Consider the following 27370-nt stretch of genomic DNA (forward strand, 5'->3'; position numbering starts at 1 on the left):
ATCCTCCAACAGGACAGATAACAAAAACATTGAATACCCTATTCTGAGGATGCCTTCTTTGAGCCATGATCTAAAAAGGTTCCGTTAATTTAATTCAAATAAAAAGAGAATTAGTATTTTGTAGGTATTTATATATATATTTAGGGAGAGAGACAGAGTACATTTTACTCTAAAAGACTATACTGTATTTACACTTGGAAGAGTTAAGGATCACAATGAAACTTAAAGTCCCTGTTAAGTGAAAATAAATGTATCTTGGTGATACAAGAGTTTTGTTAACATCCCTGCCAGAGTTTAATGATGCAAAAAAACAATAATAATAAATAAATAAACAAGTACACAGTAAAATTGAGTCACATTTTTTCCTCTTTTGAGTTGCATTTAAAAATTTGGGATCTGCCTCAACCCGGCCAGTACGAGTAAATCTTCGTAATGGATCAAAATTGTTTCACTCGGAGTACGAGGCTCACACCAGTGTAAGTTTATTTATTTATCTATTTATTTACTTATTTATTTATTTATTTAAAACGTACTCTACGAATTTTACTGTGTCTTCTTGAATCTCATTAGCCAACACGTGACTTTTTGGTCAGTGAGTGTTTAAATCAGGTGTTTTGTCTCTGACTATTTAATGCAGTTGTTATTGTATTTTATGTGTTTTTGTGAATTGTGAGTTCACCAATGCGTGGTATTTTATGGACCATACAGAATTATTTTCACAGGTTTCCAAAGAAAGAAGCAACGATGCTTTTACGACCGCTGCGCCTTTCTGTTGATTGAAAGCAGAAGCAGGAAGTCCCTCAGTTTGTTGGTTGCTGGGACGACGCGTATTTGGCACGTACACGCTGTAGGCGCACAAAAACTTGCCAATTTACAATGTTAAGAATCATCAATTTGTAGTCATGGCCCACGACGATTTACGCGTGGAATGGATACGACAGCGAGTTCGTGTTTGTTTCAATTTAGATGATAACAAATGTTTCGACGAACTTCTGAGTAGGAGAGATGGAAAAGAGGAGGAGGAACTTATTCGCTATTTAAATGTCGCTTCTGAAGAAAAGACCGTATCGTGCCTTCTGTTCATGAAAACTGTCCGAGAGGAGGCGATTGAAGTTCAAATTCCACACGGTGAGTTCCACATGTATTTCATCCATCATGAATTGATTTTCATGTTTTTCTTTAATGTCCATAAACCCATCATTACCATTGCAGTAACATCAGAAAAGAGAAACTCCAGTGACTCTTTGGAATCGGAGAAGCAAAGAGGGAACAAGACTCCTGAACAACTCAGTCATGTGAGATTAAAAAAAAAAGATACAAAAAAAAAGCATGGTAAACGTGTTTATTGTCGTGTATTATTGTAGAATAAATAAACAATTGTGTTTACAGAGGATTCAACTGGTCTATCACACTGAGCTTCACATGGCTATAAACCAAGTACCAAAGAGATTCACCAAATCTCCAGTTTTATATTTCCTCAGGACCTCAAAGAGTAAGAGCAATGTCAAAACCATTAAAATCATGTTGGGGAAACCAACGCATTGTCATCTGTGTTTCACTTCAGAGACCATCGTAGAACCACTTGATATAATTGAAGCCAATAAGCTGATGCCCAAGTTCTTGGAGACCGGTTTGCATCATGGACACAACCTACAAAGTCTGCAGAAAAAGCTAGTACATGTGAGTGAGCCTTACAGTCACTCCAGTCAACAACAAGATGACAGCTTGTAACAAATCTACCAAGACAATTTACAACTTAGGTTGTCTACCTTTTTAGATCTATATTCCATTAATGACTGCCCATCAGATGAAGAAAAGTAAAGATGGCTCTCAGGCTGAAGCAGGTTCTCCTCGTGAAGAGTTCAGTGGTGGCAAAGAGACTCCAACCAAGTCAAGTGACCAAGCTCCCATTCGTAATGAGTTACTCAACAGCACACACAAGTTTTTTGCCTTGGTCAACTCAACTGTTCAACAGCTTAAAACTCAAGGTTTGTTTCTCACATACTGTATGCCAATATGCAGTTCATCTGTTTTTATTTTCCCAAGGAGGAACTTTGCAGCATAATTTGCAACACTTTGCAACTCATCTCCTCATTGTCCAGAAATGTATATATACTGACCTTGGACACGCATGCACGCCATGGTTACGTGGAGTTTTTAATGAATTTTCTAAACTGTTCATTTTTCGGAGTCCGGATAGTAACAAAATAAATAACTATCAGGGAAATGCAATAATGTGTTGCACATATTTGGATTTATTTGCGATTATGAGAAAGACTACGAATTTTGTTACAGAATGGACTGTACCATTTACACCTTGGTAATTCAAACAGGAAAAAAAGTGAAATATACTTACATTATCTGTACTAAAATTGCATGAGGTCTTCCTTGTCTCATGTCTCCCTTCTACAAAGTTTTAATGAAAAAACAGCCTTTTTCTTTTTGGAGATAATGTTCAATATTTTTAGAACTAGTACTCATAGGAGTGGGGAACGGATGGGATCCAAGAGAGCAAAGGGTCCACTATGGACTATAGTTATGAAAATTGGCACTAACTGATGGACAGATGCCTTTTCATTTCCAAGCACTCCTGAGGTGTCCTTGAGCAAGGCACCAGACTTCAAATGCGTGTATGACTATAAAAGTGAAATTTCCCAGAGGGATCATTATAGGATTTATCATACTTTCTTGAATAGGTACTAGTTACCAGATTTACTAAAGAGCAGTGTCTGAAAATCGGGGACTAAGTCACTAAAGATTGTGAAAATACTTCAGATAGAACAGTGAAATCATATCATGTCAGTTTTCCATCATTTGCATATATATTTATGTTGAGTAACTTCTTTTGATCACTGACTGAAATGTGTCTGTTATGTTTTTATTGCAGAGGAAATTGCACTGAAAATCCCAGATCTAGATCTGAAGCCAGATGTCAATGACCTGCTGACCAATTCAGCTGTCATAGAGAAGTTGGAGCAGTGTGTGATGAACTGGCAGACTCAGCTTACTGTTGTTATTGAGGAGCAAGAAAAAAAGAAGCCACAGACACCTAGTCCGATGGCAGAAATTGTTTTTTGGCAGGACCGTTTCTTCATCCTGAGTGCTCTGAGAATGAGTCTTAATCAACCAGTGGTAAAGAAGACTCTGCTGGTACTGACCAAAGCAAAAGCAGGTGTGATTCCCACTATGGAGGATACAGTAGCTAAGCTTATTAAATACTTCCTAGAGGCAAATGAAAATGTGCGCTTCCTACAAACACTGGAAAGGCATTTCAAGGTATATGTTTTATCAACATTTTGCGAAATGTTAATGTCTTTGAAAAAGCAGAAAGACAGTCAACTCTTTCTTGACAGGAGGAACATAACATTTTAATACCATCCTCACCAAGTGTTCTATGTTGTAGAATCTGGCTACAGGAGAAAACTTAAGTGTGATTCAGGAGACCATCCCATCTCTAATGAACAGCCTACAAATTGTGTGGTTAATATCCAGCCACTATAACAACAATGAACGAATGGTCCCTTTGATGGAACGCATTGTATGGCAACTGTCTGAGCGTGTGGCTCAAGTCATTGATATCCATGTACTGTTCAGGTCTGTGGATTTCAGTGATACATTATGTAACTATTGTTGATTTTTCCGTCATGAGAGTCTGATTGTGTTTCTTGGACAGAGATGAAAGAAAGGTGGCAAAATCCAAGGTGAATGATGCCAAGCAAGTTCTGGATTTGTGGAAGTCGTCCTACTTTGAAGTGCGTGCTGAAATTGAACAAGGAGGCACTGGTAAACGCTGGGAGTTTGATAGGAGGAGGCTCTTTGAGAAAACTGATTACATGGCTTCCATCTGCCAGGACTTGTACAATGTTTTGCAGGTCGGTGTTCTTATACTTCTTCACAAAGTAGTGTCAACAGTTGTTTGAGGATCGAACCTGTGACAGCTCAATATTTAATATTTGTACTGGTTAATGCAGAATTTGGATGAGTATTTCAACATCTTCAGCCCAGAGTTAAAAAGTGTGACTTTGGACCCAAAACGTTTTGATGAGATGTTGGCCAAAGTAGACAACCTAATCATGCCTTTTGAGGGAGTAACTTTTGATCCTTTCAATATCTGCAAGATGAGCAGCTGGAAAATCATCATGCAAAACTTCAACAGTAACGTTTATGTAAGTTTAGAATTCAAAGGCATTGTCAACATATACTTGTCAGTTAGCATTCATGTTGTTCTGTACCTTGTATTTGTGTTTGATCAGGCCATTGAGAGGGAGGTGATTGCCTTCATTGACAAGTCTTTCAAGTCACTGCGCTCTTCAACTGCTGCTTTTGGAATGCTTGTGAAATACAAAGATATTCGCTCTAGACCAGCCATCAATAATCATTTGATGAAAAAGACTAATGACCTTCTGGCACAGTATTGCAAAGAGGTTTGTAAAAGAGCACTGTCATTGCATATGTTTAGTAATGATATTTCAAACATTTTAAGCAAAGTAAATTGTTAGACTAAGAGGCATCCATCCATTGTCTTAAACTCATCTGTAGTTGTGGGTCACGGGGGCAGCAGCTTTAGCAGGGAAGCCCAGACTTCCCTCTCCCCAGCCACTTCATCCAGATCTTCTGGGGGGGATCTCAGTCCTTTCCTGTGCCATCTGGTAGATATAGTCTCTCCCAGAGCTGGGCATCGCCTATTTCCTGTCTGCATATTTAATCCAGTCCGAGTTAGCCAAACAACGTTGAGAACGTGTATACCACGTCACGTGCAGGTGCCGCACTCCTGACATGCAGCTGAGTAAGGAAAAAATAAAAACATAAAACAGTGTTGTGTACCTTTGCACAAAAAAAAAAACATATGGGGCGCATCTCACAGACGCAATGAGATGTGCCCCATATTGTTTTTATTTCACTGATCACCACGCTGTGCGTGTGTTTGTGTCTGTTGCTTGATATTTTTGCTTTGTTTGGGGGCGTTTCTGCTCGTGCGGCGCCTGCATCCCTATGAGGGATGGACCGGGACCACGTGGTCGATTAAATACGCAGGACGGAACGCGGTGGCGGTTGGGCGATGCCCACCTCTGTGTTCCACCTTGCCCTGGGTCAACCCTGGAGCTTCCTCCCTGGGACATGCCTGCAAGAACTCACCAGGGAAGTGTCCAGGACGCACCCTAATGAGGTGGCCGAACCACGTCTGGCACCTCTCAATGCACAGGAGCAGCGGCTCGACTCTGGGTCCCTCCCAGATGACCAAGCTTCTCATCCTGTCTGCAAGGGAGAGTCTTGACACCCTGCGGAGGAAACTAATTTCCACCACTTGTATCCATGATCTTGTTCTTTTGTTCACGACCCACAGCTCGTGACCGTAGGTGTGGGTGGCACTGGGCACATACGTAGATCCATTGGTGTATCGAGAGCTTCGCCTTTTGGCTCAGCTCCTTCTTCACCATAACAGATCGATACCGAGTCCGCATCACTGCAGATGCTGTACCAATCCGCCTGTTCATCATCTGCTCCATTCTTCCCTTACCAGTTAACAAGATCCTAAGATACTTAAATTCGTCCACCTGGGGAAGGATCTCATCTCTGACCTGGAGAGAAAACCACCACCCCACCATCACCAACACCCCCCACTGAGGACCATCGTCTCAGATTCAGAGGTGTGGATTCACATCCCACCCAGTTATCAGTCTGCTGCAAAACTCTCCAGCGAGAGCTGATGATTGTGGCTTGATGGAGCCAACATAACCACATCATCTGCACAAAAAGCAGAGATGCAATACTGAGGCCACGAAACCACACCAGTTCAGCACCTGGTGCCTAGAAATTGACCAGTCTCTGACACCTCTTGTTCAGGGAACGAATAGTCCATATTAGCGGCTCCAATACTCCATACTCCCAGAGCACCCTCCACAAGACTACCCATGGGACATGGTTGAATTCCTTGTTCTAAGTCCACAAAGCACATGTAGCCACGTTGGGCTAACTTCCTTGCACCCTCCAGAACCCTGCCAATGATGTATAGCTGGTCCACTGTTCCACGGCCAGGACGAAAACCACACTCCTCCTGGATTTTAGATTCGATTTCCCAATGGACCCTCTTCTCCAGCAACCCCGATAGACCTTACCAGGGAACCTGCAAGTGTGAACCCTGTATTAAGCATATGTCACTTGTATTTTGTACAGGTGGACAGTGTAAATGAAATATTTGAGGAGAATAAAAACAAACCAAACATAAATAAGAATGAGCCCCCCGTGGCAGGCAGCATCAGATGGACACATACCCTTTTTCACCATGTCAAAGAAGGAATGCTCCCTCTCCTGACAATGCCAGATTTATTGGAGAGTGAAATGGGAAAATTGGTGAGTTGTTCCACTTTTGCACAGCTGTATTTATACTTATTCATATATTTCGACAGAACTGAAGACTTATTCTAAACTCTCATGTGACTCTCATGTTTTTCGTAGGCAAAAAGCAAATACTTGGAAATGGCAAAAAAAATGAGCGAGTACTCCGTTAAAAAGTATAAGTCATGGGTATCTGAGATTGAATGCAACTTGCCATTGTTACTGAAGACACCCATCTTGGCCATTATTGTTAATGAAAGCCAAGTCCAGAGGGAGCTGGTATGTATCATCGTTACTTGATCACCTCACAATAAGTGGGGGAAAAAAAAAATCATAATTATTTAGAATTTTCTTAGGTTTATTTTGAAATTTCTCATTAAGGTCATCGCCGCCAAGTCTGAAATCAATTTACAAAAGGATAGACGATACTGTGCAAACTTCCCACCAGAGATCATGACAATAATTTCAGAGACAAAAAACTTGATTTCAATGTCCTTCTCTCTGCCTGAGGTTGCTCAAAACGTGACTCTACAGGAGCTCAACTTCATAAGGTGAAAATAGATTTACATTATCTGCACGAAAATTGCATACTCACCAAGGACTACAAAACACCACAAAAACAGACTTTAACCTGCGCATTTCACATTGGAAATAGGTACAGTAATGATCTACACAAGCTTGTCAGCTGCTACAACTCTAAAGTTGATAGTCTGAGTGATGCAAAGATGGCCATGTTGTCTCAAATCATCAAAAGGGTTGAAACACTGTTGCTGTCAGGATGCAAAAGACTGAACTGGACTTCCTTAGGTATGGTGCTGAAACGTTTCAATGACATCTTATTCTGGAAAGAGATCTTGGTGGCATGAGAGTAATGTCTACATGTTTAAATTTAGCAATTGCAGATTTCATCAATGAGGCCAATCAGGAGCTCTCAAAGTTTGAGTCAATTGTCAGTCAAATAGAGAACAATGAGCTCGATATTGAAGCTAAGTTGCAATCCATAATGATGGCAGACCTCCTGAAATGCCCTGCGCCAGACAAGACAGACCTTTTACCAAGTACATGCGACAAAAATGTTCAAATTTGCAATCAAATTTCATGTATGACAGGAATAACCATTTTATTTTTATTTTCAGGTGTCAAGGAGTTTTGTGAATGCATTGATAGAGAGCAGCTCAAGACATTACATTTATTGAAAAGCAAATACACTGACATTGGACCCGTCATCACTAAGGTGGAACATTTGATTATGGAAACCAACACTGGCAAGTCCAAGTGTATGTCTAGTTACTATGCATTCTGGGAACGCAAGGTGCAAAATTCCCTCATACACATGGTTCTGAGGTAATGTCCTGTAATCAGTAACAATTATTGACCCCCACAAAGGGCCACCTCTAGTACAAGCATTGTGTTGATTGCCACCTTCAGGAACATCAAGGCTTTCAATGCCGCGCTGATGGGGAGCGACCCTCTCTTTCGTATTGATGCCATCCTCTCTGCCCCCAAGATTTTGTTGCAGCCTAAAATAAACGAGATCTACCAGTTGCTTATGCAGTGTATCAGGGATTGTGTCGAGACCACCAAAGTAGGAGCAGTATTTCCTCTTCTGTGAGCCATTGCGGATTTTAGGCTGGAGCTGTGCACTGGTATGTGAGATCTGTCCACCTCCATGTTTGTGTTCCAGGAATTTGTGCGTTGGATGAATGGAACCTGCATTGAGTGCCCACCGCAACATGTAGATGGTGATGACTTGGTGACTTTTAGCTTCTATGAAGACGTGTGTCATCATCCTCAAATCAATGAAAGTGCCCTTGCGGTGTCCCATAACATCCAACAGTTGCTGTTTTCCGTAGACCAGTGCCTTAACCACTGGAAACGGTACCATGCTCTATGGGAAAGGGACAAAGCCACAGTCAGTGAAAGGTTTGCTGCTAAGAACCCATCATGTGCTATGTATGATCAGAGGCTGCAGTTCTATACTCATATACATCAAAAGGTGGTTGTGGAGCCTTTGTTTGAAAATGTACACATTGTCCAATTAAACCTGGAGCCACTGTGCCGGACTGTGCAGGAGATGGCAGAGTCCTGGATAAGTTCACTGGGGAGTTTGCTCAACAAATCCGCCAAAGAGCAACTCTTCAATTTAAAAGATGAACTCTCGGTAACATGGATGCATGCATCAATAAATATGACTCATAAATATGAATATTTTTACCAACTTTAATTACCCTTTTGATCATTTGTGTTCCACAGCAACTTTCTGAGAAGCTGAAACAGAGTCCTGAGACTTTTGAGAACTTGAAGAATGTCCTTGGGACTGTCTCAGACATTAGAGACATGTCTATTAATGTGGAGTTGTGCATCACAGATATCCAGGAAAGATACAGAACACTGGCTATGTACAAAGTGGAGGTATTGTAGTTTAATTTGTTGTTTTTTGGGGGGTGAAATAACACATTTGGTCAATATTTTACAGAACATTTGAGATATATTTTTTATATGTAGGTTGAAAAAGCTGAACTGGAACTTATAGAAAATATTAACCAGATTTGGAGGGCCCTGCTTGCAGAATCCAGACAAGTGGATCTTAGTCTTACAGATATAAAGAAATCATTCAAAGAGGTCAGAACGTTAAGAGTGTTAGTACACATCACATCACATAAAACAACAACAACAAAAATAAAGTACCGTAATAACAGTAGCAATAATAGCAGTTCTATCTTTCCCTACCTGTTTTGCAAGAAAGACTGCCAAGAGGATGGCAGAAGACTTTCAAGAGGAGTTGTCCATCTTTTTTGAAAGTTTTCACATCCATGGTCCTGGAGTTGTTGGAAATGATTTAGATAAAGGTACTTAGACTTTTGAAATATGTTACCAGCAAAATAATTATTATGATTATTATTCAACAGCAGTGCATTGATCCATCTCATTTTTCCTTGTAGGGCTATTAATAATGGAATCATACGAAGCAGAGCTTGCCAAGATGGTGGCAGGGCGGCAAGAGCTAGCTAATGCTGAGAAGCTTTTGGACCTTCCCGTCCTTGCGTATCCAGAGATTGTCAGCATACAAAAAGACATGAATGGCTTAAGGCAGATTTATGATATCTACCGTGAACAAAAGGTCAGGTTTAAATCACTCTTTTAAAATCACGATAACACAAAAATATTATGACAAATCGGATTTTCTGGATACGCCATATCTCTGATCCTGATATTGTTTCTTAGGTTGCAAAGACAAAGTGGTCTCAGACCTTATGGGTGGACTTAGATATCCACTTGCTTCAAGGAGGTGTTGAATGCTTTGTCCAAAGTTTGAGGAAGCTGCCCATAGATGTGCGAGCCCTGCCTGTGGCCTGCTTTGTCGAGGGCAGAATGAAGGAATTCAGAGATTCTCTTCCTCTTCTGCTGGACCTGAAGAATGAAGCCCTCAGAGAAAGGTCTGTGTCCTCAATTGACCAAAAACATTTTGTCACCTTCATCGTGGTGACCTACTTCATTCTGGTATACGTGATTCATCATGCGGGCAGGAATCGCATTGAATACTTCCATCCTTTCAGTTCCTGTCACTTATCCCAATTAAGGTTGCAGTAGTAGTATCCTTCTGGGACCTAACACGCATGAAGTTCATACAAGAGGATTAGAACATAAATTGACTGGTCATTAGAGATTTAGATTCTCAAACTCCTCAAGGACAAGGGAAAAACGTGGTCAACTCTTGATAGATGGAAGTTCTGTGGGCATTTTTCCCCCATGGTGGGTGTTGATCAGGTTTCAGTTCTGCCCTTCTCTTCATCTGAGCGCCGAAAACATTCACCTGCAGTCCAGCTCATGCAACACCAAGGTCAATCGCGAAGCACAAGGTTTTCTGGTAATAAGTATGCTTGTAAACCACCAATTGCACCAATAACAAAGACAAAAAAGCCACTCAGCTTTGTGTATTGAACAAAATAATGGATTGTCTGAACAATATTGCACCGGGTCTAGAAAAAAAGCTACCTCTTATCTGTGAATACAGCAGTCAGAGCTTTCTGCTCAACTATATACAGTTGAACTGTATGTACAGTATATGTACAGTATGCAAAACCCTTGTTTTCCAAGGTGAACACAAACTTGTCCTTAACCAGGGACAGCCTTCTTCTGACTTCTGAAAACGAAATTCATTCTGTCCCCAAGTAGCTCCTTTCGAAGTGATGTTTTAGTTTGACAACAGTCACTGTCCATGCAGGCAGTATAACTGCTTTTACGGCTGTTAAGCTTTTATAAGATCATGCAGTGTAAAACTTGAGCTTCGCATTCCTGAGTCTGATGATTTTTTTTCCCCCATGGTGGGTGCTGATCGGGTTACAGTAGTGCCCTTCTCTTTATCGAAGTGCTGTCTTTTTTACCTTTCTCATTTTCTCTGTCTTCATGCGACCTACTGAAAATGTACAAAGTCTAAAGAGTAAACATGAAATCACAAGTTTAAATATGTTTATACTTGGTGCAACAGACACTGGAAACAATTGATGAAAAGGACTGGCACGAGCTTTGAGGTGAACACAAGCAGCTTTACTCTGGAGAACATGTTTGCCATGGATCTTCATAAATATGCTGATGTCATAGACGACATTGTCACTTCCGCTGTAAAAGAGCTTGGTATTGAAAAGGTAGGCCCTTCTCTTTTTTAGATGAACCTGAATTGGACCTAGACATTGAAACGGATGGGTAAGAATGTCTGTGTGTGCATCTAAGGGTGTGAAGGAGATGGTGGAGACCTGGGAAAACATGAAATTCATTGTACAACCCTACAGTAAAGGCACCCAGCAGCAGTGTTCTGTCTTGGGTGCAGTGGATGAGATCTTGTCAAATGTGGACAATGATGCCATGAATTTGCAGAGCATGGCAGGGAGCCGTTTTGTTGGCCCTTTCTTGAGCACCGTACAACAATGGGAGAAAAACCTGTCTCTTATCAGCGAGACCATAGAGGTTAGACAATGTGGCTCAAGTCCCTTCAACGCTTGAGCTGAATTTGAACATAACGACTGAAAACTCTTTTGCACAGGTTTGGTTGCTGGTACAACGTAAATGGATGTATTTGGAGAGCATATTCATTGGTGGTGATATTTCCTCACAGTTACCAGAGGAAGCCAAAAAATTTGACGTCATTGACAAAAAGTTCAAAGATGTGAGTGTTGTCCAAACATTAACATAATGCATAACTGAACTGTAAATGATATCATTTTAATTATTGTGTAGATAATGAATGATGCGCAGAGCAATCCAAACATAAAGCATTGTTGCCTAGTCCCTAACCGGCTAATGGACCTGCAGACCCTCAGTGAGAACCTAGAGAGGTGCCAGAAAAGTCTCAACGACTACCTAGATTCTAAGCGGGATGCATTCCCACGCTTCTTCTTCATCTCTGACGATGAACTGCTCAGCATTTTGGGGAGTAGTCACCATGACTGTGTGCAGGAACATATGATAAAGGTAAGAGTGTAAAGATCTTCTCATTCCAAAGCGTTGCTCAACCTACTCGGCTGTTCTTTGTCAAGGTATGTGAAATAAGATGCTGTAAACATGCTTCACACTATCGCCTTTGTTCCCCAAGATGTATGATAACATCGCATCTCTGCGTTTTGATACGGAGAGCAGTGGGGAGACATCAGCAGGAGCTATGGTGTCTGCTGAGGGTGAGGTGATGGATTTTCAAAAGCCCGTCCAAGTCAAAGGAAGGGTGGAGGAATGGATGACAGGAGTCTTGCATGAGATGAGGAGAACTAATCGACTCATCACGAAGGAAGCAATCTTTCGCTACTGTGAAGACAGAGGCAGGTGTGTGTAGATTGTGGGCATGCTTATCTCTGTGAGTAAAACCTTTCCCACCACGAGTCCCTTGTCTCTCAGGGTGGACTGGATGTTGCTGTTCCAGGGCATGGTGGTACTGGCGACAAATCAAGTGTGGTGGACCTGGGAGGTGGAAGATGTTTTTAGCAACTTGAAAAGGGGAGATAAATATGCTCTTAAGAACTATGCGACGAAAATGCACCAGCAGATCGATGAGTTGGTAACACGTTCAACACAGCCTATGAAGAAAAATGACAGACGGAAGATCAACACCGTCCTTATCATAGATGTTCATGCAAGAGACATTGTAGACAGCTTTCTCTTGAATAGGTACAGCTTTCATAATTTAGAGCTCTGCTACTGTCAACCATTTTAGCCTTTTTAACATTAAAGAGGAAAGTCAGCCCACCTATATTTTTTTCAAGAATATGTTCTATGAAGGCCTTCTTGTTGAACCAAGGCATTCTGATTAATATTGCGTTTGTGGAATATGAGCTAATCCACCTGTTTTTAGCCATCTCTGGGGGTGGCCATCTTGTCACTTCTGTCAAGTGAAAATGACATCAAAGTTGCTCAGGGCTCAGGAAACGACCAATCACAGCTCACCTGTTTTCTGAGGCTGAGCCATGATTGGCCGTTACCTGAGCATCTGTGATGTCATTTTCACTTGACAGAAGTGACAAAATGGCCACCCCCAGAGATGGCTAAAAACAGGTGGATTTTGCTAATTAACTTATATTCCACAAACACATTAATCAGATTCCCTTGTTTCAACTAGTCGGCCTGCATAGAACATATTCTTGAAAAAAATATGTTTGGTTTGACTTCCTCTTCTAAGTATGTGTGAAGGTGACTTGAGTCTTGTCATTCTGTCTGCAGCATAACAGACGTTGAAGAGTTTGCGTGGGAAAGCCAGTTAAGATTCTACTGGATCCAAGAAGAAGACAGTCTTGTTGTACGTCAGTGCAGTGCATCTTTTTTTTACGGCTACGAATACATGGGGTTGAATGGTCGCTTGGTTATAACTCCTCTGACAGATCGAATCTACCTCACGATCACACAGGTTTGTGAACATTTACAACAATTTAAACAAGCAGATAGTAGTTGATGTGGGTATGTATTTGTGGGGAAGGCTCTCTCCATGTTTCTGGGTGGAGCACCTGCTGGACCAGCTGGTACTGGAAAGACAGAGTCCACCAAAGATCTGGCCAAAGCTTTGGGCCTGCTCTGTGTGGTTACCAACTGTGGTGAAGGCATGGACTACAAGGTGAGGCACTTACAGTACATGCACAATAAGCGGAGACCAAGGAATGGCATGTCATGTATCCAATTGGATCAACTCACTCAGATAATGTGTATCATTTTCCTTGTGCAGGCTGTGGGGACGATCCTTTCTGGTCTGGCCCAATGTGGAGCTTGGGGCTGCTTTGATGAATTCAATCGTATTGATGCCTCAGTCCTTTCAGTTATCTCTTCCCAAATCCAAACCATCCGCAACGCTCTCATTTTGCACCTTAAAATATTCAATGTAAGTTTTGTTATGCATGATCTTTTTTATTTCGTAGAACCGTTCTCTTGTACTTTCGCTAACTACCACCATGTCATTTTGGACATCAGTTTGAAGGTCATGAGATTACCCTGGATAGCCAAATTGGGATCTTCATCACCATGAACCCAGGCTACGCAGGGCGCACAGAACTGCCCGAATCAATCAAAGCTCTCTTCAGGCCTGTTGTGGTGATTGTGCCTGACTTGCAACAAATTTGTGAGATCATGCTCTTTTCTGAGGGATTCCTAATGGCCAAGGTAGGCATTTTACCCAAATGTATGTGCCAGTATTCATAACCAGACTACCAATTTGAACTGCAGCACATGTAATTACACATTTTCGCCCGGAAAACTGAAAACGTCTTTTCTCCTCGTTTTTATCAGGACCTTGCAAAGAAGATGACTGTGCTCTATAAGTTGGCTCGAGAGCAGCTGTCCAAGCAGTCTCATTATGACTTTGGCCTGCGAGCTTTGAAATCTGTCCTCGTGATGGCAGGAGAACTGAAGAGAGGCTCACCAGACATCACCGAGGTGCAGTCATCACGTATAATCATGACAAAAGACTATATTCATAACAAACGAATTATTTTCAAAGATTGTGCATCTTGAATGACAATCTCATCCAGTAGTGTAAGAATATGTGAATTGGAGCTACAGTAGTTTTTGAATACACTGCATTTACCCTAATACACCAGACGTTACATCATTAAAATCAAACACACAATAAAATTGTATATTAAGAAGATTACCGAAAGTAACTTAATTAAATTGTCCTTCTTCCGGTATTTTCAGCAGTTTTTCTGCAGTGATGTGCTTTGGTGCACCATATAATGTTGATAAAGCGCTAATGGTTCTAAGTACACTCCATATACCATTTATCTTTCATTTTTTGCAGGATGTGGTATTGATGCGAACCTTGAGGGACATGAATCTACCCAAGTTTGTATTTGAGGATGTTCCTCTGTTCCTTGGGCTGATCTCAGACCTGTTTCCTGGTCTGGAATGCCCTCGTGTTTACTATCCCAACTTCACTGATGCTGTAGAAGAGGTCCTGCGAGAGAACAAATACATCTTGCTGCCTATCCAGGTGTGTCGTGTTATTCAGAGTGTCATATTAGTCTGGGCTTCCATTGTGTGCAGCTGAAATATATCTGAATTTCGGCAACGGGTAATACATTTTAGTTGAGTCTTCTGAAACCATGTCCACCCTTAATGTTTTTTGTGGTTTCAGGTGGATAAAGTGGTGCAGATGTATGAAACAATGATGGCACGACACACAACTATGATAGTGGGCCCAACAGGTGGAGGGAAATCGGTTGTAATCAGCACGCTATGTCAAGCTCAGACCAAGTCGGTGTTATTTCAGATCAACTCATTTTAAACTGCTGTCAGGTTGTTGCATGTACTGTATGTGATCCTGTCATTGATCACTCACCACCAGACTGGGATTATACACCAAATTATATCCCCTGAACCCCAAAGCTGTGAGTGTCATCGAACTGTATGGTATTCTGGATCCTGACACTCGAGACTGGACTGATGGGGTCTTGTCCAACATCTTCCGTGACATCAACAAGCCTACTGACAAACAAGAGAGGAGGTAAGACCAAAACATTTCATAGAGGTAAGGTAGTGCATCTCATTAAAATATCCAACAATATTGGACAAAGCAAATCCGAATGTAAGTTTGTGCACAGTGAACCTGTTAACTTAAACTCACAGATATATAGTGCTTGATGGGGATGTGGATGCTCTGTGGGTTGAGAACATGAATTCGGTAATGGACGACAACAAGCTCCTTACTCTGGCTAATGGAGAACGAATTCGTTTACAAGGTCACTGCGCCCTGCTGTTTGAGGTCTGTGTGAATTACCGATGTCATGCATACATATGCTCTATTTGTTAATAACATTCAATTTTTTTAATGATTTCAGGTTGGAGATCTGCAGTATGCTTCACCTGCAACCGTCTCCCGCTGTGGAATGGTTTTTGTGGACCCCAAAAATCTGCGATACACCCCATACTGGCGAAAGTGGTTGACAACCAGAACCATCCAAGTACAACATCCTCACTGTCTTAGAATTGTACTCAGACACTATTTGACATTTGAACTTTTCAATGACCAATGTTTGCAATCTTATAGGAGCAACAAGTGCTGGACGAACTGTTTGAAAAATATGTCCACAGATTGATTGATATGATTGTGGAAGGGATTGTGGATGGGAAACAAGTAGAGAAACTCAAGACTGTTGTTCCTCAAACTGATCTGAATATGGTAGGGGATACTACGGTCTTCTGAATTTATGCAAAAATGTCTTGAAAGTGAAAGTTGGCATATATATGTAATATGTTCAGGTGTCCCAGCTTTGCATGACCCTTGATGCCCTACTTGAAACTGAGAACCAATGTGCTGCAGTGTTGGAGTGTTACTTCCTGGAAGCTCTGTACTGCTCTCTTGGGGCAACATTGGTGGATGATGGAAGAGAGAAATTGGATGATTTAATCAAAAGACTTTGTGGCTTAGTCGCTGTAAGTGATGACAAAACATTGGCGGGCCCTAGTGAGATCCCAGGTAAAAGATGAATTTGGATGATACTTTTTCATGATTGATATGAACCTATTTGAACAACAATTTAAGACCAACAAGTAAACTACTTTTTGCATGGCGTAAAATCCGTTCTCAATACGGATTATGACTATTCATTTATATCATTTATTCAGGCCACCTGCCCACTCTCTTTGATTTCCATTTTGATGGAACACAGCAGAAGTGGGTTCCCTGGAGTTATCTGGTCCCAAAATACATTCATGATCATGAAATGAAATTTGCTGATATTCTGGGTAAGAGCATTACGTATAATTTACTTTATCTAAGTGATTTTAACCACGTTGTTAACCAACCAAGCTTTTTCCTGCTTATATTTCAAATGTTTGGCCTTTGCCTCAGTCCCAACTGTGGACACCACAAAAACGAACTGGATCCTGGAACAGATGGTGAAGATAAAGAGGTCTGTTCTTTTGGTTGGAGACCCCGGAACCTCTAAAACAGCCACTGTTCATAACTTTCTGAAGAACCAAAATTTAGAAAGAAATGTGAGTTCACCAGCCAAACATTGCAACATTTATGACTGCCCTAGCTGATTTGCATGTTGCTCTTATTTTTCAACAGATGACTTTGACTATCAACCTTTCATCGAGGACAACATCAATGGACCTTCAGAAAAACCTAGAGGCCAACATAGAGAAAAGGACCAAAGATGTATATGGTCCACCAGTGGGCAAAAGATTGTTGATCTATATAGATGACATGAATATGCCAAAGGTATCTACAGCACATTTGGATTTGAATACATTTCTGCTTGACTGTTATCAGTTTTAATCAAATGAGTGTTATTTGACTGTATTTTCAATCTTGTCCAGGTGGATAGCTATGGCACACAGCAGCCAATAGCACTGCTGAAGCTTTTACTGGACAGAGGAGGCATCTATGACCGAGGGAAGGAGCTCACTTACAAAACCCTCAAGGACCTTGGCTTCATTGCTGCCATGGGGAAGGCAGGAGGTGGGAGGCACGAGGTGGACCCCCGCTTCGTTTCACTCTTCAGTGTCTTCAGTATCCCTTTCCCTGCTGTGGAGTCCCTCCATCTAATCTATGCTTCCATTATCAAAGGCCACACCAAAGTAAATATCATTTCAGAAAGGCTATTGCTGGTCTTTATGTGCCTCATGTCATGTTTAACTAATTGTACTGAATATTTTAGCACTTTGAAGATGTGGTACAGAAGGTTTGTGATAAAGTCACCTTCTGCACACTGGAACTGTACAACAGCCTTGTCAAAGAACTGCCACCGACTCCAGCAAAATTCCACTACATCTTTAACCTGCGAGACCTTTCGAGGGTCTACAATGGCCTGACCCTCACTCAGCCTGACAGGTCAATTCATTCTCCTTACAGATAATACATTATGCTGTGTGTGTGTTCGCTTAATATTTGCTTTACCTCATTTCACCATTACAGATTCTCGACGGTCTCTATATTTGTACGGGTTTGGCGAAATGAGTGTTTGAGGATTTTCCACGATAGACTCATTGATGAAAAAGACAAAAAATTGGTATATACTCAGTTTCTGTTGTTATAGGAATTTTACAGTCAAGTTTTACAGTATATATATATATATATATATATATATATATATATATATATATATATATATATATATATATATATATATATATATATATATATATATATATATTTATATATATTTATATATAATGTATATAGTTGCTTCCATATGTTTACTGAGCTACAACTAACCCTTAAATAATATTGTTTTTCTAGATTTAATTACACCAATTGATTTTTTTTTTTTTTTTAATCCTCAGGTTCAGGGCCTTATAAAGAATTTAGTTGAGGCGCACTTCAAGGCAAATATAGAGGATGTTATGAGAGACCCAGTTCTTTTTGGAGACTACAGGGCAGCCCTGAGTGAGACAGAACCAAGAGTATATGAAGACTTGCTGGATTATGACGCTTGTAAAGCCCTATTTCAGGTATGGTGATGTTATTATCAATCAAGGGTTGTTTTTGGTTAGAAATTGAGCAGAAGTTGATAAGACCAATGTTGTTTTCTGTAGGAGATTTTAGAGGAATACAATGATAGAATATCAAGGATGAATTTGGTGCTGTTCTATGATGCCTTGGAACATCTGACCCGCGTGCACCGTATCATCCGCATCGATCGTGGTCATGCTCTGCTTGTGGGTGTGGGAGGCTCAGGCAAGCAGTCCATCACCAAGCTTGCTGCTTTTGCTGCTGGCTGTGAGGTTGTAAAACAAAAATACATTGCATGTTACAAAAATACAACATCTTATTTTAGATAGGTTTCAAACAGTTGCCAAAATAAGCAAAATCTATTAAGATCTCCAAATCCCAATTCCATTGAAATTGGCACATTGTTAAAAAAAATTGAATACAATGATTTGATGATCATTTTCAAACTATACTGGAAAAAAATGGTGTTTGGATTTACTCAACTTTATCTCATTAAGGGGTTCCACAAAATAAAATAATCTGGATGTAGATACCTTTTTAAGGTACCTAGATATATAGTCTACTTAAAAAAAAAAAAAAAAATTGAAACTTTTTACAGGGTATATTCAGTTGATTACACTAAAAAGACAAAACATTTAATGTTCTAAGTGACAAATATTCTCTCATTTTGAATTTGATGTCTACAACACATTCCAAAGAAGCCGTGACGTGGACGACAAAAGACTGTGAAAGTTAAGAATTTCATTGGAATTGGGGTTGAAATTGAAATCACATCTTAAAGTTATAATACCAGGCTTTTTTTTTGTCATTCATGACTCCTCAGGTGTTTGAGATAACACTCAGCAGAGGATATTGCGAGTCCAACTTTCATGAAGACTTGAAAACGTTGTATTTGAAGCTTGGCATCGAAAATAAGAAGACCCTGTTTCTCTTTACTGATGCTCATGTCGCTGAGGAAGGTTTTTTGGAACTCATAAACAACATGCTCACATCAGGTTGGACAAAGTTTAATTGCACTGTAACTGTCCTGCTTCATACTAAATGGAATTCCCTAATGAAAGAAGTGACCTGTTGTCCTGTGATCATGCTGTCTTCTGATAGGTATTGTCCCTGCACTGTTTCCTGATGATGAGAAAGAGTCGATTCTCAACCAGCTTCGCGAAGAGGCCCTCAAAAAGGGGTCAGGTCCTTCTAAAGACAGTGTTTGGCAGTATTTTGTCAATAAAAGTGCCAGCAACCTACACATTGTTTTAGGCATGTCTCCTGTGGGAGATACCCTGAGAACACGCTGCAGAAACTTTCCAGGTAGAACTGCAAAATCTGAGTTTTATTTGGTTTTTAATATCACTTATAATTACAATGCTCTTCATGTTTTTTTTTCAGGATTGATGAACAACACCGTGATAGACTGGTTTTTACCATGGCCTCCGCAGGCATTGCGTGCTGTAGCTGAGTTTTTCCTAGGTTTGTCGCACACATATTAATATATTTTGGAATCTGTCTCAGAAACCTAACATACTTGAATTGAGCTAATAAATGGTTTCAAACAATTCGCTGTCTACTTGCACCACTACGCTTGTTTCATGGATTACGATATCGCAGCTGTGGTGTTGTGCTTTGTCATTTGTACAGGTGAAAGTGAAATGATTCCAAGGGAACATGCTAAAGCGGTTATTGAGCATGTCTGCTTGGTGCATAAATCGGTTGGCAACTACAGCACGCTGTTCCAGCAAAAACTAAGACGTTCTAACTATGTCACCCCAAAGAACTACTTGGACTTCATTAACACATATTCCAGCCTCCTGCAGGAAAAGGACCAGTATATTCTCGGTAAGAGGATGGAAAATATTTTCACAGTGGAAAGATGACGACAAGTTTGTTTATGGGTTCCAGCGCAGTGCAAACACCTCGAGGTGGGTTTGGATAAGCTGAAGGAAGCCAGTGTGCAACTGGATGAGCTGAACCTCAAACTGGCAGAGCAGAAGGTGGTCCTTGCTGAAAAGTCTGCAGCCTGTGAGACCATGCTGGTAGAGATTGCCTCGAACACTGCAGTGGGTTAGTGAAAACCTGCAAAAGTAGTTTTGTTATGGCTGAAAAACTGCATTTTACTCTCCTTTTAGCCTCTTAAATTCAAGTGGTAAATGCAATCTCTTCTAGCTGAGGAGAAAAAGACACTGGCCGAAGACAAAGCCAAAGAGATTGAAGAGCAAAACAAAGTGATTGCTGTCGAAAAGTTGGAAGCGGAAACCTCCCTGGCTGAAGCTCTGCCAGCATTAGAAGCAGCTCGCATTGCCTTACAAGACCTTGATAAATCTGACGTCACTGAGATCAGGTAAACCATCTCATTCTAACTTGCAGGATTACTTGTTGTCCAAATAAACAACCGATTTTTCATTCTAAAACATACTGTCGCCGAACGGCAGCCTTATCCAGCTCTCTGGCTTTTTTTTTTCTGCTCCTTCTTCATGCAGATCCTTTGCAAAGCCACCTAAGCAGGTGCAGGTGGTGTGTGAGTGTATCCTGGTGCTGTGTAAAAAAAAGGAAATTAGCTGGCAAGCTGCCAGAGCGATGATGTCAGATCCTGGCTTTCTGCGTTCACTCACAGAGATGGACTGTGATGCTCTCAGTGCCACCCAGGTCAAGACTGTCAAGGGTAGGTTGATTTCATGATCAATTGAAATACAATAGTAAATAACGATAGGATTTATGTGATCGTAAAAGTCGCATTGCTAAGTATACTGTCTGCTGCGGTGATTTCATTGAGTGCTCTGCTTTGCAGGCTTCCTGAAAAACCTTCAGACCAGTCTTGAGGAAATGCAAGCAATCAGTAAAGCGGGTTCAGGAATGTTCAAATTTGTGGAGGCTGTCGTTGGTTACTGTGAAGTTGCCAGGGAGATAAAGCCCAAAAGGGACAAAGTAATGTAAAACTAGTAAAGGCAATTATGTTGACAGAATGAACACTAATTTGACTCGTATTTTGCAGGTGGCACGTCTCGAAAGAAATTTCTTTCAGAGTAAGAAGGAGCTGGAGCTCATTCAAAGTGAACTCAGTGATATCCAGAGAGAGCTGACGACTCTCAGAGATAAATATCAAACTGCTATTGGAGAGAAACAGAAACTACAGCAGGAGGCTGAGCTTATGGAGAGAAGACTAATAGCTGCTGACAAACTTATCTCAGGTTTGAGCTCTGAGAATGTGAGGTGAGGTCGCCATGAGAACTCTCAACAGCACTCCATAAGAGATGCAAATGTGTTTTTTATTCTTTTTTCTTTTGCGGTTCCTGTTTTCAGGTGGACACACGATTTAGAGGAGTTGAAGCAGCGGCGTGTGCGTCTCCTCGGAGACTGTCTACTCTCAGCTGCCTTCCTGAGCTACGAGGGAGCCTTCAGCTGGGACTTCAGGAACGAGATGGTGTACCAAACATGGGTTGACGACGTCAAGGAGAGAAGCATTCCCTTGAGTCAGCCTTTTAAAGTGGACAACTTACTAACGGATGAGGTGGAAATCAGCAGGTGGGAAAGCACTGACCTTGTTCGGAATGAACTAGCTGGTTTTGTCTTTGTTTTGGCTGGACGTCCCACTGACCACGTGGGAATTTACAGGTGGGGGTCAGAGGGCTTGCCCCCAGACGAACTGTCAGTGCAGAATGGAATCCTCACAACAAGAGGCAGCCGTTTCCCCATGTGTATCGACCCTCAGCAGCAAGCCCTCAACTGGATTAAGAAGAAGGAGGCCAGCAATAACCTCAAGGTACAAAATGTCCCATTATCTCTCCCTCTCACATGAAATGCAGTGTTGCCCTTCAAAATTCAGACCGGCTATGTTCCACATTGTTCTAGAAACAGAGAAAGAGGAAACAATTCAATTCCGCCTCCTTTTATCCCCAGATCTCATCCTTCAATGATCCGGACTTCCTGAAACATCTGGAGATGGCCATTAAATATGGGTTCCCGTTCCTTTTCCAAGATGTGGATGAGTACATCGACCCTGTGATCGACAATGTCCTGGAGAAGAATTTGAAAGGAGCAGAGGGCAGGCAGGTTCTCATGCTAGGTGACAAAGAGGTGGACTATGATCCCAACTTCCGACTTTACCTCAACACTAAACTGGGAAACCCCAAATTTTCTCCATCTGTGTTTGGCAAAGCCATGGTTATCAATTATACTGGTAAGAGCATTTGCTTTGACAACCACGGGTTTCTTGTGCATTCTGTCCTGGGCTCAAACTTGTTTCGTCCATCACGTTACATCTAGTGACCCTTAAGGGGCTGGAGGACCAGTTGCTCAGTGTTATAATGGGCTTTGAGAAGAAGGAGCTGGAAGAGCAGCGCGAGTTTTTGATCCAAGAGACGAGCGACAATAAGAAGCTGCTGAAGAACCTTGGCGACACCCTGCTAAGGGAGCTGGCAACGTCCACGGGCAACATGTTGGATAACACAGAGCTGGTCTACACCTTGGAGGAAACAAAGTCAAAATCCAGTGAGGTCAGTTCGCCCGACGCCCAGTGTGGGTGGAGAAACATGTTGTCAATCTTCAAGATGGTCATCATGTTTGACGTTCCGATGATGTGATCATCAGGTGTTTGAGAAACTTAAGTTGGCTGTGACAACGTCGGTGGACATTGATGTGCTCCGAAACGGGTACCGACCAGCTGCCAAGCGCGGTGCTATTTTATTCTTTGCGCTGACAGAAATGGCTCTGGTGAACAGCATGTACCAGTATTCTCTCGCCTCTTATCTGGAAGTGTTTGACTTTTCCCTACGTAAGTCTCCACCAAGTTCTGTTCTGCCCTCGAGACTGAATAACATCACGAGCAGTCTGACATATAACATATATAATTACGGCTGCACCGGTAAGCCACATCGATGTACAAAGTTACATTAACTTTTAAACTTTTTTTTAAATGTCACTGTATAACCATGTGTTTATTCACAGGTCTGTTTGAGAAACACAAGCTGCTCTTCTCATTCAACATGACCATCAAGATTGAGCAGGCAGAAGGTCGAGTACCCCAGGAGGAACTGGAGTTTTTCATCAAAGGTGATATACATACCGAGGTGACAGTACTTCACAGTGAGCTTTAACACTCACATTAGACTGTCTTTGTCTTGTGCAAAGGTAATTTGTCCCTGGACAAGAGGGCATGCAAAAAGACTTGTAACTGGCTGCCCGATCATAGCTGGGAAGATGTCATGAAACTGTCCGAGATTTTACCCCAGCAATTTGATTCTTTGCCTGATGATATTGGCAGAAATTCATCAGAGTGGCAGTCAGTAAGTAGTGGCGACTTATTTATGACAAGAATCACAAATTGTCTTTTACCGAATTGAATGACTAACTGCCATTGTGTTTTTTGACAGTGGTATGACCTCGATGCGCCGGAACAGGCTCCGCTGCCAATGAAATATGATGACAAGCTGACAGACTTTCAGAAGCTGCTCCTGCTGCGCTGTTTCCGTGTTGACAGAGTCTACAGAGCCATCGCTGACTATGTCACTATCACCATGGGCGAGAGGTTCTTTATGTTTTTCCCGTCTGTCTTTAATCTATTCAAAAAATTTTAACCCTACTGTATTGACGTTTTCATACCTTTCTTCACAGATATGTTCAACCTCCAGTGATCAGTTTGGATGTGATTTATGAGCAGAGCACTCAGTTCTCCCCCATCGTTTTCATCCTGAGCCCTGGCTCTGACCCTGGAGCTGACCTCATGAAACTCGCTGACAGGACCGGCTTTGGGGGCAAGTTCAAGTTCCTCGCTATGGGCCAAGGCCAAGAAAAGGTACCATGATGTATTTTCCATTCTTTTTATCATTCTGAGAAGGCCTTATCATATGAAATGGATGAAGGGTAGAATGGCCAGCTCACAAGTGCAAAACATATTATGAAATGTTATGGTTGGGCCTCTTTTTCTCTCACAGACCTTCCAGTTCCAGTCCTTGAGTCAGACATTTGACCTCCAGGTGGTCCTGATACTGTGCACCTACTGTATTATCTCTGTAAAAACAGGCTGTTTCCGGGAGCATGGTCTCAACGCAAGAATACGTCAGAACATTCAGAAAACACGTCAATACCAAAGTGAAGACCAAATAACAAACAAATGCGACAAGGGTTAGGATTCAGGCAGTGTAAATAGGACCAGGAAAAAAAGGAAAAGGCTTGTACAAACGCGTCAAAGCAAATAAATGTCACCAAAATAAAGTAACTATTTGAACATATTGTTCAAAACTGCGACCCAAACAAAAGACATGACGGAGACGGACTGCTATCAATTGTGGAACTTGCCAGTGATCAGCATTGTCTTCAAGACTAGTATCACGAATATGATTATTCTTCATTCTCAACAATAAATGAATCATTGGATGTGCACCTTATTTACCGTTTTTGGCCGCAGTGTCATGTCAGAAATATATCTCTGCTATTTAAAACTCGAGAGGTAAAAAATCATGTAAAAGGTAATGTCTGTCTCCCCCCCTTCTCAAGGTTGCATTGCACCTTTTGGAACTAGCAGCGGCTCGTGGTCAGTGGTTGATGCTACAGAACTGCCACCTGCTGGTGAAATGGCTGAAAGATTTGGAGAAGTGCATAGAGAGGGTCACCAAACCTCACCCCAACTTTCGCCTTTGGTTGACCACCAACCCTATTGATGACTTTCCCATTGGCATTCTTCAAAAGTCTCTTAAGGTGGAATGAGCGGCTCTCTTTACTTTTGGTGATAGGAGTGCATCCGAAACATAAACTGGATAAACATCTTTCACGGTTGCACTTGAGTAATGCGTGTATGTTGCGACGCACTGCAGGTTGTCACTGAGGCTCCAAATGGTCTCAAGCTCAACATGAGAGCCACCTACTCTAAAATCACCCATGAGACTATGACTGGATGCCCGCACTTTGCCTTCCGAAGCCTCGTCTATGTGCTGGCTTTCTTCCATGCCGTGGTGCAAGAGAGGCGCAAGTATGGCAAAATTGGATGGAATGTCCCCTATGACTTTAGCGAGTCAGACTTCTTGGTAAGTGCTGCTAAGAACTCTTTGGACCGATCTGGACTGGGTTGAGTTACCTCTCAACTCTGCTCAACAGGTGTGTTTGGAGATCTTGAACACCTACCTGACCAAAGCTCACAACCAGAAAGAGAGCAACATTCCCTGGGGGAGTATTAAGTATCTTGTTGGCGAGGTTAGGCAAAGCTTAAATACATCATACTGTATTTTTTATTTGATTTTTTTTTAAACAATTGTGCTGTTAATTCAAATGCACACATTTCGCAGGTGATGTATGGTGGACGAGTCATTGATAGTTTTGACCGCAGGATCCTGAATGTCTACATGGATGAGTACTTTGGAGACTTCATCTTTTATGACTTTTGCCGGTTTCACTTCTTCAAGAACACAGATGTAGACTACAAGGTTCCGGCAAATGGACCCAAGACCGTATATATTGGTCAGATATTATTTGCGTTGTTCTAGATGACTTCACTTTTAATAGTTCAGCAGTCAACATTCATGACTTGTCGCTGGCTGCTTGCAGACGAGATTGAGTCCCTGCCATTGGCAAACACCCCCGAGGTGATGGGTCTTCATTCCAATGCAGAGATAGGATACTACACGCAAGCAGCTAAAGAAATGTGGTTGCATCTCATCGACCTGCAACCACAGACAGGTTATGATGTAGCTGTTGTCTTCTTCCATTTGCCTCGATTGTTGCGTGTGGCGCTTTGCCACTTCACAACCACTCTCCTCTGCTTCAGGTGAGTCTGGTGGAAGCATCAGCAGGGATGAGTACATCACTCAGGTGGCCCAAGACATTCAGAACAAGCTGCCCGCATTGTTTGACCTGGATGTTATCCGCAAGCAATTTGGCACGGAGATCTCGCCTACATCAGTGGTGCTCCTTCAAGAACTGGAGCGTTTCAACAAGCTAGTGGTCCGCATGAAGCGGTCACTGGCTGAGCTGCAGAGGGTGAGACGGAGGGTCACGCTACTGTTGTGTCTTTCATTGACTTACTTTGGTTTTGGTTGTCTGGTGTGTGTGTGTAGGCCTTGGCTGGTGAAGTGGGCATGAGCAGTGAGCTGGATGAAGTCGCCCGGGCCCTTTTTAATGGTCAGATCCCTGCTATTTGGAAGATGTTGGCACCTGACACACTCAAGTCCCTGGGCAACTGGATGATACATTTCAAGAGGCGATTTGAGCAGTATAAATCATGGGTGAGGAATGTCCTGCATGACATAACTGTCTGTTTGTGTTACAGATTTATTTACAATTTTGTCAATCAAAAGGTGGATACAGCAGAGCCAAAGGTCATGTGGTTATCAGGGCTCCACATCCCAGAATCCTACCTGACTGCCCTAGTTCAAGCTGCATGCAGGACAAATGGTTGGCCTCTGGATCTTTCCACACTTTACACTGAGGTGACCCGCTACCGTGAAGAGGAAGAAGTCAGTGACAGACCTGTGCAGGGTAATGGACAAAAAACATTTGGATCAAGTGTCACGCATTGAACTGTAGAGGCTCATTCATGTGAGTTTTACTTGCAGGTTTCTTTGTGTCTGGTTTGTACCTGGAAGGAGCAGACTGGGACATGGAATTGGGTTGCCTAGTGAAGAGTAAACCAAAAGTTCTTGCAGTTCAGCTACCTATTCTCAGAGTCATCCCCATAGAGACCCAACGCCTCAGGTTACAGGTGTGGACCACAATCCATGTTGTGTGCGTTAACTAATTCATAGTTTCCCCACCAAAGGTTTGCAGCATGTTTATTTGTTTTTCTTCGCAGAATACATTGCGGACACCAGTGTACACCACATCATTACGGAGGAATGCGATGGGTGTGGGTTTGGTTTTTGAGGCTGATCTGTTCACCACGGAGCACCTCTCCCACTGGGTGCTCCAGGGTGTCTGTTTATCCCTCAATACTGACTAAAAACAATTATCATCATCATTGTCATCATTTTCATCATCATCATCATCATCATCATCATTACAAACCAGGCTTGTTGTTGTAACAGAGGAACTTATTTCCACATTAACTCACTGGCACGTGCACAGAATGATGAGATCCAATGCAAAATAAAAATGTTATGACCATAAAAGATCATTTGCAGTTTTTAC

The 27370-nt window shown here is 41.8% G+C and overlaps 1 protein-coding gene across 2 annotated transcripts; it reads left to right on the plus strand.

The window, feature by feature from the left end:
* Positions 1-397: 397 nt before the first annotated feature.
* On the plus strand, positions 398-27313 carry LOC147146881 (dynein axonemal heavy chain 10-like). Of its 2 annotated transcripts, XM_086031585.1 has the most exons (78): positions 398-476; positions 967-1128; positions 1213-1295; positions 1390-1492; positions 1565-1680; positions 1778-1988; positions 2888-3276; positions 3404-3594; positions 3674-3872; positions 3972-4166; positions 4254-4424; positions 6175-6351; positions 6457-6615; positions 6718-6887; positions 6992-7143; positions 7230-7394; positions 7473-7680; positions 7765-7921; positions 8021-8497; positions 8590-8748; positions 8842-8958; positions 9083-9185; positions 9279-9457; positions 9562-9773; positions 10826-10982; positions 11068-11301; positions 11378-11500; positions 11572-11805; positions 11927-12150; positions 12223-12492; positions 13042-13225; positions 13295-13429; positions 13538-13690; positions 13780-13968; positions 14095-14241; positions 14606-14797; positions 14942-15060; positions 15152-15310; positions 15433-15568; positions 15645-15767; positions 15854-15985; positions 16066-16282; positions 16432-16551; positions 16658-16803; positions 16880-17032; positions 17131-17391; positions 17472-17644; positions 17729-17822; positions 18097-18264; positions 18349-18537; positions 19089-19260; positions 19367-19570; positions 19649-19729; positions 19898-20095; positions 20159-20320; positions 20423-20597; positions 20737-20918; positions 21045-21181; positions 21249-21466; positions 21557-21778; positions 21869-22016; positions 22154-22433; positions 22520-22749; positions 22844-23117; positions 23201-23305; positions 23384-23538; positions 23626-23780; positions 23867-24047; positions 24749-24949; positions 25066-25275; positions 25346-25441; positions 25534-25705; positions 25793-25924; positions 26013-26224; positions 26302-26469; positions 26542-26722; positions 26800-26945; positions 27036-27313. In XM_086031585.1, exons 2-78 carry the CDS (start codon positions 1083-1085, stop codon positions 27180-27182), a joined length of 13515 nt encoding a protein of 4504 aa, XP_085887711.1. In that variant the 5' UTR covers positions 398-476; positions 967-1082; the 3' UTR covers positions 27183-27313. The 2 variants fall into 2 exon arrangements, with proteins under 2 accessions (XP_085887711.1, XP_085887710.1); XM_086031584.1 differs by lacking the exon at positions 398-476 and having other exon boundaries at positions 824-1128.
* Positions 27314-27370: the final 57 nt, after the last annotated feature.

Source organism: Filicampus tigris, chromosome 5, assembly GCF_054856515.1.
Source record: "Filicampus tigris isolate MCC_2025a chromosome 5, RoL_Ftig_1.0, whole genome shotgun sequence".
Lineage (NCBI taxonomy): Eukaryota > Metazoa > Chordata > Actinopteri > Syngnathiformes > Syngnathidae > Filicampus > Filicampus tigris.

Coding starts and splice junctions, on each gene's coding strand:
- LOC147146881 (XM_086031584.1), top strand. CDS start 903: ATGGCCCACGACGATTTACGCGTGGAATGGATACGACAGCGAGTTCGT. Junction 1,681..1,777: donor TGCAGAAAAAGCTAGTACAT/GTGAGTGAGCCT, acceptor CTACCTTTTTAG/ATCTATATTCCATTAATGAC. Junction 12,493..13,041: donor GACAGCTTTCTCTTGAATAG/GTACAGCTTTCA, acceptor TTCTGTCTGCAG/CATAACAGACGTTGAAGAGT.